This window comes from Thunnus maccoyii, chromosome 9 (genome assembly GCF_910596095.1).
Source record: "Thunnus maccoyii chromosome 9, fThuMac1.1, whole genome shotgun sequence".
Classification (NCBI taxonomy): Eukaryota; Metazoa; Chordata; class Actinopteri; order Scombriformes; family Scombridae; genus Thunnus; species Thunnus maccoyii.
This window is the reverse complement of record NC_056541.1, coordinates 18,499,909-18,513,587: the sequence shown is the minus strand read 5'-3', so window position 1 is coordinate 18,513,587 and position 13,679 is coordinate 18,499,909. Positions and strand designations below refer to the sequence as shown.

The following is a 13,679-nucleotide window of genomic DNA, read 5'->3' as shown; positions in this document are numbered from 1 at the left end:
TGCAACATCAATGTGAAAGAACATTTAAAAAGCTTCTTTTTTAAATATTCATCGCCAAGAATAAAAAAAGTCTCACAAATACTAAAATGTATAAATACATGAAAGCCATTTTATTGTTTTTTTACATCTTGAGGGGTGAAAGAAAGCGGGGAAAATGTTTTAGATTACTGGAACAACACAATGCCTCTTTAAAAGACTTAATTTAGATTTATAAAAAATTACATTTCCAAGTCTATAAATAACTTAATTTTGAGTTACTTCACTCAGAGTAATCATCAATACCAGTTACATAATACTTTCCAGTTCGGTTCATTTGATACCTTTATCAAACTTTCAACATGATATATATTTTTGCTACTCTGTATCACTATAGACCATCTTAGGTAAAAATCACTGGTATTAAATACAGTGCTTGTTAGATTGACAAATACACATTGTAAAAAATAGACAATATAAAAGTGGTTAACTGATGAGAGAAAATTGTGCCAACAAATCCTGTTTGTCTTCTACATGGTTGGTTCTTGTCAGTTGGTTTGTTTCATTTTCGCCTGAATGAAAACCTACAAACAGAAGGGGTCCAGAGTTAGTTTGACGAGTTTGTTCCTCGTAAATTATGAGCACATTTGCCCGGCACAAGCAACACTGAGTCATGGCAGACTGGAATAACTAACAACGGAAGCAGCAGTTTGGCAGATGCGCTGCCAGTTTCCAACCTCTCTCTCATTCGCTGCTCACAAAGACATCCTCAGCATCAGCATGAATTCATTTGGTCACAAGTATATCATTAGGAGGCTGTGGGAGCAAACTCCCTCACACAGCGTCATGTGGTAGCTGCTTCAAATGTTCTTGAGTGTTTGCCATTTGAGGTGTACATCTACAAACTGGTGTACAGCTAGAAATAAACACTTAGCATTATTTATAGATCACTTGTTTGTTTTCTGCACATACTTTGAATTATATTCAGTAAAGCAAACCAGGCTGTTACTCACAGTTTGCCTATGGTTGTTTTCTCCTCTTTTGCATCATTTATGGCAGCAGAACCCTGCTCTGTAGCTGCTGGTGTGTCCAGGTCTACTTCAACCATGGCTGGTTCAGCCTGTGGCAGAATCCCACTGCAGAGGAAAGTAGAGCCGTATAGTCACCGATGAATGTTTTATATAAAAGCGTTGCACATCAAAACCCAACTATAAAACAACTATGAGATGGAATTGATTACTTCACTAGAATCCGAGTTGTTGTCAGGAGGCTTATTTTCATCTTAATAAAGCAACGCTGTTACTGGTCATTTCTACTGCTGATATTTGCAATATCTGACTAATTGTGGTGCTGATAATGTGATTTATTTCAGAATTATGTTACATTTGACAAATTAGCAACAGAGTTTCTTTTTATAAGCCAGTTGATTACCATAAAATAGTCATGACTGAAAAGCCTCTGAAAATCTGTCTTATGTCTGACTATAAAAAACACTTCTGAATGTGTACAGACAAATTGATGTCAGTTCAAAACATATCAGTATGAATTCCTTGTATATATATATATATATATATATATATATATGTGTGTGTGTTGTGATACTGATATGAGCTGTATAGTGTCGGTATTACTATCTGTAGGCGGGCAGGTTTGGCCTCAACACAGAGCCGTGTCCCTCATTCTTATGAAATGTATGAGATTGAAACACTTAAGCAATGTAATTAAAGGATAGGTTCGCATTTTTTCAAGTCTGTCTTAAAACAAAACTCAGGTGCCCATATGAACAGTGAAAGAGGATTAAAAGATCCCCTTCAAATGTGTTTTCAATATAAGTGATGGACACAGTGTGTCCACACAGTCATTTTGTGCAAAAATGCATTTAAAAGTTGAGCTTATATGAGGCTTCAGCAGTCTGATTTAGTCATATCAAGTGGATATCTGCCACATTTTCAGTCTTTTTAGCATCAAATTCCGTCCTTATGTTTCTTCAGACAGTGTTTCCCTGTTCAGCTGTGGTGGAAGGAAGTCTACTAACAAAAAGAAGGACTTTGGCACTAAAAAGACTGTAACGTTAAAAGATATGTACTTGATTTGACTCATTTGGACTGCGGAAGCTTCATATTAGCTTCAGATAAACTTTTAACTACATTTATGCACAGAAGGAAGCTTGTGGATTTTGGCCCCTATTATTTACATTGTAAGTGCATTATGAAGGAATCCTCTAATGGTCAGTATGGACAGGAGGCATGATTATGACAAGAAAAACCTCTTTCTGACTGACTATTGTTTTAAAACACACTAGCAAAATTGTGAACTCGTCCTTTAACTACTGGCAATTTGATTTTGCAATAAAGACACTTGTATAAATCCTATCTTTGAGTAGAATTAGGGGTCAGTTACTCACCTCTTGTACAGCTGAAGCTCCTCCTGAGCGACCATGAGCTGAGCCTTCAGCTGATTCCTCTCCTGCAGAACCTCCTTCAGCTCCTGCATGGTGAAGCGCGGTCTGTTGGGGTCTGTCAGGTCCACCACCAGCTGGTTTGGTCCTGCCGTTTGCTTTATTAACAGTTAGAGGGGGGGAAAGCATCTTTAAGACTTCCACTTTTAAAATCTGACGAGTACTTGAGCTGTGCGTGTATGTGTGCTGGCAGACTCACAGTGCCCTGCCCGGAGGAGCTCTCTTTGATGATCCTGTCCAGTTCACTCTTCAAGTTGTCCCGCTCCATTTTCAGCTCCTCCAGAGACAAGTTGTACTTATTGACCAAAGTCTCGAACATTTCCAAAACACGAACTATCCTGAACTGCAAATCTGACACTTCCTCGCCCGTGCTGCTAATTTTCAACAAATCTCGTCCGATCACGTAGGAAATGTCATACACATCTTCAACCGTCAGCTCAAACGCGTCCTTCTCGAAAGCTAAAGCGGGCGACGACTCCTCACCGAACTCCATAACGGAACTATACGACTACCGTTATAAAGTTAACTAGTCGACAAAGCTCGACTAACCACTTATTCTTTCTTTTTTTTGTCTTGGCTACAATACTTTTACTGGCAGAAGGTTACAAACTTCCAGACGAGCAGCACTTCCCCCATCACTCATCCACCAATGGCGTGATTGGGCCGCCGGCAGAGGAGGGCAAAGTATCCTAGCGACAGGTGAGCACAAAGAGCGCATGCGCCTCAAGAGAACTCCCCCACCCTTCGATCCGCATGAGCGGGGCTTCGTTTTTCACCGTGTAAAAAAGCAAGTAAACAAAACGTGTCAGTGAATGATCTCAGTTTTTTCTTTCACCTCAATTAAAAGACATGCCAGGATCAGGTGAAAAGGCACGTGATATTTTTTATGTTTCAGGTTTTCTCTCAATTCTGTCTGCGCTATTATTTGCGCTATTATTTTATGTTTATTAGAGTGAAATGGCTCTTGCTTACACAAATGTCTAGATAATGCCAAAACTAGAAAATTTAACTTTAAGAACATTAAAGGACGGGTTTACAACTTTTGGTGCCTAAACGAACATTGAAACATGTTTTTCTTGCCATAATCATTCCTCCTGTTCATATTGACTATTAGAAGATCCCTTACAATGTAAGTGATGGGGGCCAGAATCCAAAAGCCTCCTTCTGTGCAAGAATGTATTTAAAAGTTTATCTGAAGCTAATATATAGTTTCAGCAGTCCAAATGAATCAAATCAAGTAGATATCTTTCAACTTTACAGTCTTTTTAGTGCCAAAGTTCCTCTTTTTGTTACTCTACTTCCACCGCAGCTCAACAGGGAAACACTGTCCGAGGGAACACAAAGAGGGAATTTGATGCTAAAAAGATTGTAAATGTGGCAGATATCTACTTGATATGACTAACTGAGACTGCTGTAGCCTCATATAAGCTTCAGATCAACTTTTAAATGCATTTAGTGTGTGGACACACTGTGGATTTTGTCCCCCATCATTTACACTGAAAGCACATTTAAAGTGGATCTTTTAATAGCCAGTATGAACAGAAGGAATGATTACAGTGAGGAAAACCTCTTTCAGTGTTCACATGGACACCTCACTTTTGTTTTTAAGACACACTTGAAAAATTGTGGACCTGTCCTTTAACACGACCTCTACCATAATTAGCTTCTTTGTCGTAGCCATATTTGAAAGTAACACAATAACAACATGTAAAAGATGACAAATAAAACTTTATTACTTCATTCTGAATTGACATCAATTACAGATGCAGCTTAGCATATATTGGTAGTTAGGGTATGTTACAGTACTCATTACTGTTGGAATAGATTTATTCATGTGGTGCCAGGCCATAGTGCTGCAAATATACTGTAACATCCTTTTTTTATCAGTTCAGGGGTTGACTTTATGCTCACATTAAGCACATTATCTCATAAAGACTCTTCAAGGAAAATAGAGGCACATGATAATCCAGCTCATTCACTGCACCTTGAAACAAGACCTTAACAATAATTTGTCATCAGATACATTTAAACGTCATCTTTTATCCTTTTATCAGTCTTATGGCAGCTGGACCCATTCCTGAGACATGACGTTGTTATAGACAGACAGTTAAGGAACTTCAAAGTGTTTGTAAAAACTAAATTCATACTCCACAGACCTTGCTTGGCATACCGACAAGCACATATACTTTGTGGGGTGTGGTGTTATTTCTCTTCCAGAAATGTAGTGCATATGTTAGGTTATTGAGTTATTTGACATTACAACAGCATGTGCAACATAAGAAATAAAGACGTCCAGTTTTTGTATTGATATGTAAGGTGACACACTGACAGGTGGTGGCTTTGTATGAAGCCACAAATACCTGAGAGGTCATAAATGCAAATAAGACTGTGCAGGTATGGATAGCTGTCTCACATTTCAACCATTGAGGTCCCTTTAAAGTGCTTACCAGATTAGTTAAAATACTTGCAAAAATGTATATTAAAAATTAAGTAATGAACGAACTGTGTTTAAATGTATAAATAACATCCAAGTTTGGGGTAAAATAACCAAGTAATGCAACCATTACTCCAATTCATGTAGATACTATTAGCAAATTATGTTAAAAGAAACAAATTGGTGTTGACAGTTGTGGAAAAACATAAAAGCAATCGTACAATAGTTTAAATTCAAGGTCATACAAAGGAAAGTCTTCTGATGGGCAACAGCGTGGGGTCATCTGAAATCAAACCAGCTGCCACCATCGGCATTATGGCTGTGAAGATCCTGCACATGGAAAATGTGGAGAGGTGACATAATGAGGTGGAGACAGGAGAGAGATTCAGATTAGGAAAAAAAGACACAATAAACATCAGAAGTGTTGTTGTAACCAGTATTCTTTGTTTTGTGAACCACAGTGACACTCACTATTGAGAAGAGAAACTGAAAAACCAAGTAAGCTGTCTTCCCAAATTTGTAAAAATCCATATTTCAAATTTCATATTGGGTTTAATTGTGGAGCTATCAAACAACATAACAGCACACAATATGAAGACAAGTGTTGTTTGTTTGTTTTAATTACTGATTCCCGTAAAAACCAGTAAAGTATGTTTATCTGATGATGTTTGTAAGATATAAGATGATGATCACAGGAGGAATTAAAAGGTGCAGTGAGATGTTGCTCTGGTTAAAAGGTGTATGAAGTAAAGTGTGTATTGATCTTGTCAGACTTATTACTCACAAGCGCCTGATTCCTGATTCGGGCGGATCAGTAGAAGCAGAGCATGGTGGAGGAGGTGGAGCACAAACTATGGAGCTGACGTCTTCCTCAAACTCCTCACTGAGGCATACAGAAGAGGTAACTGTTCACTTTTGCATCAGTGTTATATGAAATTGAGGTTAAGTCAAATCTCAATTTTGGAAACAAAAACGTACCTTTTGTAATATGCCAGCTCCTCCTGCAACAAGAACAGTTGAGATTTGAGTTCATTTCTCTCCTGCAGGACGTCACGCAGCTCCTGCAGGGTAAAGCGAGGTCTGTCTGAGTCCTGCTCCAGGCTGTCTGTCTCCTCCTCCTCTAGCTCCGTATCAGTTGACGCTTTCTGCAGTCAAAACATATATTCAGCATCTTTCTTTGCATGAAACAGACACTCTGACACTAATAATGAAACCGGTAGCTCAGTGATTCTCCATTAAACACAAAAACAATCTTTGTTAAGAGCTCTGCATTTCTGTTGGTAATTGGTAAACTGATTTATTTTGACTACCATGGAGTTCTTACCACTAGTGACGTTATAGAGTAATCTTTTGATAATCAGGCATGTACACAAGGATGCACATGCACTTCAGGAGCACTGGGATTAAAGTGATACACATTTCTGCCAACTGCAGAGTGGTGGTTGTAATACATATCAACAGTTGGCAGAAATGTACCATAAAAGATAGCAATGCAACAAAAATGAAGAGAAGAACACCACAAGCTGATGTAAACAAAGCAGATTTCACAACATTACAAAATGTTCTTGCAAATGTTTCATGGGCTAGATAATGCATTCACCATGTTTGCATTCAGGACTACGGATGCAAATTAGCTTCGAGCTAACTCCAGTACAGCGCATCTTTAATGTTTAAAACTGCACACTGTCCCAATCAATAAATCAAATCAATCAAGTGACAAGCAAAACCACGTTTACAATGTCAACCGGGTACCTTTAACTGAAGATATTTGTTGATTTCCTGAAAGAATACAGAAAATCATATGCTGAGTGTGAAAAAGGCTCTTTGCTCATGATTAAAATATCTTGAATATTTCAGTGAAAACTGAAAGCATGTCACACGTGAGAGACGCTTGCATAAGTAGTCGAGAAGCCGACACCATACAAGCATAACAGAGCGATAACGCTTTGTGTTGAATATAAATAATCTTATAGTGCAACTCTGCTATAATCACTGCAGGACTGTGCACAGGGGAGAGTCAAGCAGGTGTTACCAGTAACAATGCTGGTGTGTCCTCATCTTGGTCACCCTCTTCTTCATTATTTTCTCTGTTTGTTGACCTTGAGGGAGAGGAGGGACTCTTGTCGGGCTCAAAGCAGTTTGCCAGGAAGCCAGGGTCCCCTGCACACTCCACCCACACTGACTTTGGCTTGATGGAGTTAGATGGTGGTGGTGGTGGTGGTGATGGTGGTGATGGTGCTGCTGCTGCTGCTGAGGTCTGAATCTGTGACACAAAACAGCCACATAGGAACTAAAAAACCTGCTGGACTTGGTGAACTTTGATTCATTTTACTTACAGATAAACTGTACTCATGGTTTTCAGCCTGCTAAAGATACTTTCTTTTTTCTTACCGTCATCTGTGGTGATATAGGTGATGACATCCTAGGTCTTAAAGGAAAAGTCTCCTCAATCGCAGCAACCTCTCTCTCTAATTCCCAGTCTCGGAGCTCTTTTCTCAGCCTTGTCACCTCCAGCTGCAGAGACCCAAACTCCTGCTGCCGTACCTGAGCAGCAGCCTCCAGCTCGGCCCGCTGCTGGATCAGTGCCTTGCCCTGGCCCTCCATCACTCCTATCCTGTGACGAAGATCCTGGTTTATCCTTATCAGCCGATGCTGCTGCATCTGGAGCTATAGTTGGGGAGAATTTGTTTAACGTTTTCATCAAATCCAGTCACAGTGTGTAAACTGTAAACTAGTGTTACAGTTTTTCTCAGTTGCTTTGGTACATTTCTCAGATCAGAATTGAAATTCTCAAAACAACTTTCTCAACCTTTCAATGCAATTATGTACAATTGTCTGCTGTTTCCTACATTATCAATTACTTATGTCATGTTGATTAAAATGTATTATACTGGTTCTCTGTTGAATAGTCTTATCTAGGCATTAGTTCATTGCATCGTTACATGCAAAGTGGTTGAACCAGTTGTCATAATCTGTCAAGCATATTTTCTATACATTTCTATTAGACTTTTTTTTGTCTTTTTTTGTCCTGAATTGATGAATTGCTCTCATGTGAATCTTGACTTTCACTAATGAAGGGGATTGTGTGAAGTGTTAGATCAACCAATGATCAACCAGTTCTCTATAATAGCACAGAGGTGCATCTCCTGAACCTTCAACTGGCAAGCATAAATAGACAGAACACAACACAGTGTTGCAATGTCTGACAATTGAAGAACAACAAGGAAGAAATGCACAAGTTCAACAGCCAGGAAAAAGAAGAGGAGTAAGGCTACGTGAAGAAGGGTACGGAGGCAAAACAGAGGAAAAGGTAGAAGAGGGCAATGACATCGGCATGTTCCCAATAAAATAAGGGACACAGTTGTGGACCGCGCTCTCAATGGCCTTACAATGGCTGAGGCTGATCAAAGGGTGAAGCCGAGTGGTGGGAGAACAAGCATGTCCTCATATATATATATATATATATATATATATATATATGTATGGCCAAAGGCAAAAGGTGTGGTCGAAACATCATCGGCCACAGAGCTACTGTTGATGTGCCAGGCCAGCGAAGAGGGAACAAGGGAACATCACATATATGTGCTGCTATTTCAGAGCTGGTGTGCTGACTTGTATTCCCATTATAGGGCCATACAACACACAGCATCTCCTAACCTTCTCGGACACCCTCTACAGGGGTCTCATTCCCAATGATGAGAGGGGTCTGATTCAAGATGATGTACCAAAGTATGTGGTAATTTGGGATAATGTGAGTTTCCATCAGGCAATGGTTTGCGACCCACTACAGGATGCTCCCACCCTATTCCCCATTCCTTAACCCAATTGAGGAGTTCCACTCAGCATGGAGGTGGAAGGTTTACGATCACCAGCCACATACTCAGACGACCCTGCTGGCTGCCATTGATGCAGCATGTGAGGACATCACAGCAGACGCCTGCTGAGGCCAGATAAGACATTCCAAAAGATTATTTCCGCACTGCATTGCAAAAGAAGATATCCGTTGTGATTTGGATGAGAATCTGTGGCCCGACAGACAGGAACGTCAGGAGGTGTAGAAAGACTGCACTGTAATTCCCCACACAGCGCTGCATGTACAGTTCTGCCTAAAGGGTGTTTCCTATGTTAACATTTCTAATTTTGTATTTTTTCCTTTGTGCTATGCAGTGCTGTAAAACAGTCTTTTTCTTTTCTGTATTACAATGACACAGTCAATCAATTAATTACAGTACAAACAGTAAAAGCGTAACTGTGAATCCTGTCCAATCTCTTGCAATCAATCTGCCACATACAGTAATGTGAAATTGATATATGCCATACAGAAAAAGTTACAGGCTTTTGCAGGTAATCCATTGTGTGGTGCTGTTTGTACCAATTATTGCAAATGCACTTACTGTTTTGCAGATGTTAAGGATGATTTGAGAAATGTACCAAAGCAACTGAGAAAAACTGCAATAGTTTGTCAGGGGGTCAGTATGTGTGCTGAAAACGGTCTAAAACTCTCACCGCCTCAACATCCTCGTTTCTTTGTGTCAGCTCGTGGTCTTTAGCCCGGATTTCATCCCTCTGCTTATCCACCAAGTTATTCAGCTTCTTCATCACTTGCCTTTCCTTCTCGGACATTCCTGTGGGCATCACAGAAAAGCAAAGACAAAATGCAATCCAATGCAATCTAATAGGATGCTATACACAACTGTGCCATGTAACAGTACAGAACGGATACTAAAAAAACATACATGTCTCTCCAAGTTGGTTTTCATACTGTGCTAAAATGAAAATAAACCCAATTGGTGACAACAGAGAGATAAATCGAAAACATTGTGTGAAGTATAAACCATTTGTAGCTACAGGGATAAAACCTACACAGCCTTTTAAAAAACCTGGTCTCTTTCAGACTTGAGCATTTTTCTAGACAAATAATGTGTTTCAATGAGCAGAGGATCATGCAGTACCCATTTATTTTGGATGGTTTATAAGCAGTGTGTGTGTGTGTGTACTGTTGCCCTGACAGTAAGCATAGCTGCAGCCACCATGACAGTCTCAGGGACAAGAGACATATTTTGGTCTGCTTCAAAAATAGTCTCCTTTACAAACCCCTGACCGCCTCCCTTCACGGCCTCTCTTTTCATGTCAACATGCAGCACACTCTATAATCCTTGTGACTGCGTAGGGCAAATAAGCGGAACGTACAGCAGATGGTTAATCAGCGCAACGCAAATCCACAGTGAGCGCAGATCAGATCCGAACTGGAACTCTCAGCCAAGATAAAACATCCTCACAAGATAACATGCATACTAAGACTTCAAAAGGCAACAGACCGTGTTGTGTTTCACATGTATTAATACTTATTTTAGTATATACTTAACATATTTTTGTATTCATCCTTTTATAGCCTTAATATTTTTCACGATAGATTTAGATAAGTTTTTGTTCGTCATGGGTGCATTCCTGTGAAGTACACTCACCAAGCACTTTATTTGTACAATCTAATGCAACAGCTATAAATTCTACTTTTACGAAGTGTATACATTTTCAGTTTTTGTTGACATTGTCAGAAAAGTGATGATTTTATGTTTATTATTGAGGTTGTATTGGGTGGTGGTGGTGTACTGGAGTGCATTATATTGAAAAGTGTTCATTATATTTTGCCCCCCTCATGTATATTAATGGGGTGGGGTATGTATGGCTTGGCTATAACACAAAAGCTCTTTGGGATAATGAGAAAGTTGAAATTGATACAGATCAATTCTGACAGTTCATCACTATCTACTATAATCAACCATATAGGGATGCACTATCTCCTGATATTGATTTTTCATATTTAAACTCCAGGTATTTGCTGATACCGAGTACTGATCCAATTCCAGTTCTCTCTTTTCCCAAATTTAAAATCTGTGGTGATGAGTAGTAAGGATCTCAGTGGGATCATTTTTATGTAAGGTAACCTGAGGCCAGAGACGCTGTGTGCGTTAGTGAAACAATGTAACTGATAGTAGTAACACTGAATTTTTATAATGACACTATAATGACAAAAACTGCATGTACTGTGGACAGGTCACGTCATGGGAGATACTCAATCTGCTTAATAAGGTCAGTATCAGCAGAGATACCAATCCAGCGTGTTAAATCGGTGCATTCCTATCACAACATGTTGTGAAATTCTAGAGGAACAAAAACAGAATAAAAAACAATTTTTTGTAAAAACCTCCCAAAACCCATCTGTTGACCTTTGCTGCAGACAACCCACCCTCCTGTTTCTGCAGGTCCTCCTCGGTGACGGGAGACTCTTTAAGAGAGAGGCTCACTAACAGCTTCTTGTTCTCTGCCTGAAGCTGAGTGATTTGGGACAGTAGGTCCTGGACTTCCCCTCGCCACACATCCTCCACCAGCTCCAACTCCTAAGCACGAAAGACACCGGAGAAAAAAAAACAAAACAGCAGCACAGTCAAATCTCTTGGTATTTAAAAAGAAGGTACTAGTACAAGTGGACAAACAGAACTTTCTCTACTCGAAGATTTTTCTGTCACTTGCAAATCTGCCCAAACTCAAACATTGTCAATCTTGCTGTTCACTAACTTCAATTAAATATTTCAAATTTTTCTGCCACAAAAATCCAGAATATTCCATAATGTGAAGTGTAAAGTATACAAATTGATTAACTGTTCCTTAATCATTATGATAGCATAGTAATGTAATGCAGGATGTTTCACAGTTCTTACTTACACTACATTAAGGAAAAGTCAATGTGAGTTATGGTAATTATTATTATGACTACCACACATACTGCAAGCAGGATTAATTCATTCATGAATTTATTCTTGGTTGTTTATTACTTTGATTTGTAGCTTTGCTGCATATCATCATATAGGTATGTCTTTTCTTGCAATTTTGAGATGTGAAAACGTGTATCATTGTACAGCCAATCTTAGCAAGTTAATATTTAAGTCACAACACACACAGTGGCAGACAGACTGACACAGACAAACATTCATACACACAGGTAAACACACAGGAAGACAGATGGGTAAACTTACAAACACAAACACACACACATCAGATCATGGTCACTTTTGGGGCCATTACATAGACTTATATTAATTTCCTGGAGACTTACCCTAAACCTAACCCTTACCCTAACCTTAATCTAACCTTAACCACTGACCCGAAAAATCATCTTTTTCCCAATTGAGAACATGGCTTTTGTCCCCAGTTGGACAAGCTGGTCCTAAATCTGGAATTTGTCCCCAAAAGTAGCCTTTGATAGACCACAAGTACATACACAGGTAAACACATAGGTGAACATACAGGTAGACAGAGGAACGAACACACACACACACACACACACACACACACACACACACACACACACACACACACACACACACACACACACACACACACACACCGACCTTCTGGTGCTTCTTCTCCTGCTCGTATCTGTCGCTCCGCTCCTGCCGCAGTCTGTCCAGCTCCCTCCGCAGCTCCTCGGCCTCCTGTCCCGCGGCTCCGCGGCTCACCAACGTCTCAAGCTGCTCCAGGACGCGCACCACTTTGGGCACCAGTCCGACTAGGGACTCGCAGCCAAACCTGTCGATGATCCGCTCGAACTCCTGACCGAGCACCACCGCGATGTCGTACACGTCCATCACCGTCAGCTCCGCGGCGGGTCTGTCCAGCGCTGACATTACGCAGGTTTCCATGAATGTTAAACTCTGCTTTATTTACTACTTCAACATTTAACATATCTCTGTCTCTTCTGAAACTCCGACCTGACTGACATTTAATGTAGACAAACTAGTTTAAACAAGCCAGCCGAGGCGTGTGTGGACACGGGGAGAAGTTGCTCTCTCAGTTTGTTGACAGTTTAAACTTCGCCAACGTCCGTAGCTGTGTTACTTCTAATGCTGCGTTCAGGATCCCCGAAAAACTCGTACATTTAACTTTCAACGGTTATAACGCAAATACCACGATCACATACCGCAGCTATGTTCGAGTCTGTGTATAAATAATAGAGGCAGCTATGGCCTTGTGTTTGAGTCATATAAGCCAATCGGCTATTATAGCTATAGAAGCTTATAGAAAGTGCCATTTGTGCTACTTGGTTAAGAAAGAGCAGGCAAATACCTACACAAATAAGGCATATGCGATAGAGATAACTTCTGATAGTTGGAATAACAGTGCTTAATGTTGCCACAGAATGACAAGCAGTGCGGATATAATAATCATTATGCAATTATACATTGTTTTGAGTATAAACAAATGCTCCTGTGCGTTGCTGAACGTCATACCAGGTATTTACAACAGCTTCTGAAGGCAGCAGCCCTCCCTCCACGTTGTCTCAAAACCCTACTGCGCATGTCATGATATGTTGAGCATTACCTTCTGTGTGCATCAGACAGCTTTTAAAATATCCCAGCACTCAATTAGTAACCTGGATGTATTATAAGATGTATTATAAGAGCTCTTATAATATCACATCTATAATTAGTAACCTGGGGTACAGGCGACCTAATAAAGAGGAAATAAATAATGCTCTTTGAATATATTAAAAATTTAAGCCATATTAACATGTTAGCAGTTTGTTAACATGAAAGGTAAGAGAGGTTTATAGTAGGACTATATAAACATGTAGGCTGTGGGGTATGTCACCTAACTTACAGACTATTTAGCTGCCAATGCAACCTCATTCATGCTTTTTCCCCTTTTGTTTTAATGGTGATTTCCACCAGTTTAGGTCCAGTTATATACTACTTGACTTTGGTTCATAACATTGACATGAGATAGCTTTGTAAAGCCTCGGACAACATAGCC

General features: G+C 39.8%; 2 protein-coding genes across 3 annotated transcripts; both read right to left on the bottom strand.

Annotated features, from left to right (window-relative positions):
- Nucleotides 1–89: 89 nt before the first annotated feature.
- Nucleotides 90–3,060, bottom strand: rilpl2 (Rab interacting lysosomal protein-like 2). Its single transcript, XM_042420657.1, has 4 exons — nt 2,634–3,060; nt 2,381–2,532; nt 990–1,112; nt 90–560 (listed from the first exon to the last, which is right to left on the bottom strand). Exons 1-4 carry the CDS (start codon nt 2,925–2,927, stop codon nt 539–541), a joined length of 591 nt encoding a protein of 196 aa, XP_042276591.1. The 5' UTR covers nt 2,928–3,060; the 3' UTR covers nt 90–538.
- Nucleotides 3,061–4,142: 1,082 nt separating this feature from the next.
- Nucleotides 4,143–12,889, bottom strand: LOC121903530 (RILP-like protein 1). Of its 2 annotated transcripts, XM_042420653.1 has the most exons (9): nt 12,278–12,889; nt 11,116–11,266; nt 9,375–9,493; nt 7,260–7,535; nt 6,901–7,131; nt 6,621–6,647; nt 5,847–6,013; nt 5,653–5,751; nt 4,143–5,198 (listed from the first exon to the last, which is right to left on the bottom strand). In XM_042420653.1, exons 1-9 carry the CDS (start codon nt 12,566–12,568, stop codon nt 5,108–5,110), a joined length of 1,452 nt encoding a protein of 483 aa, XP_042276587.1. In that variant the 5' UTR covers nt 12,569–12,889; the 3' UTR covers nt 4,143–5,107. The 2 variants fall into 2 exon arrangements, with proteins under 2 accessions (XP_042276587.1, XP_042276589.1); XM_042420655.1 differs by lacking the exon at nt 6,621–6,647 and having other exon boundaries at nt 12,278–12,888.
- Between the last annotated feature and the right edge of the window lie 790 nt (nt 12,890–13,679).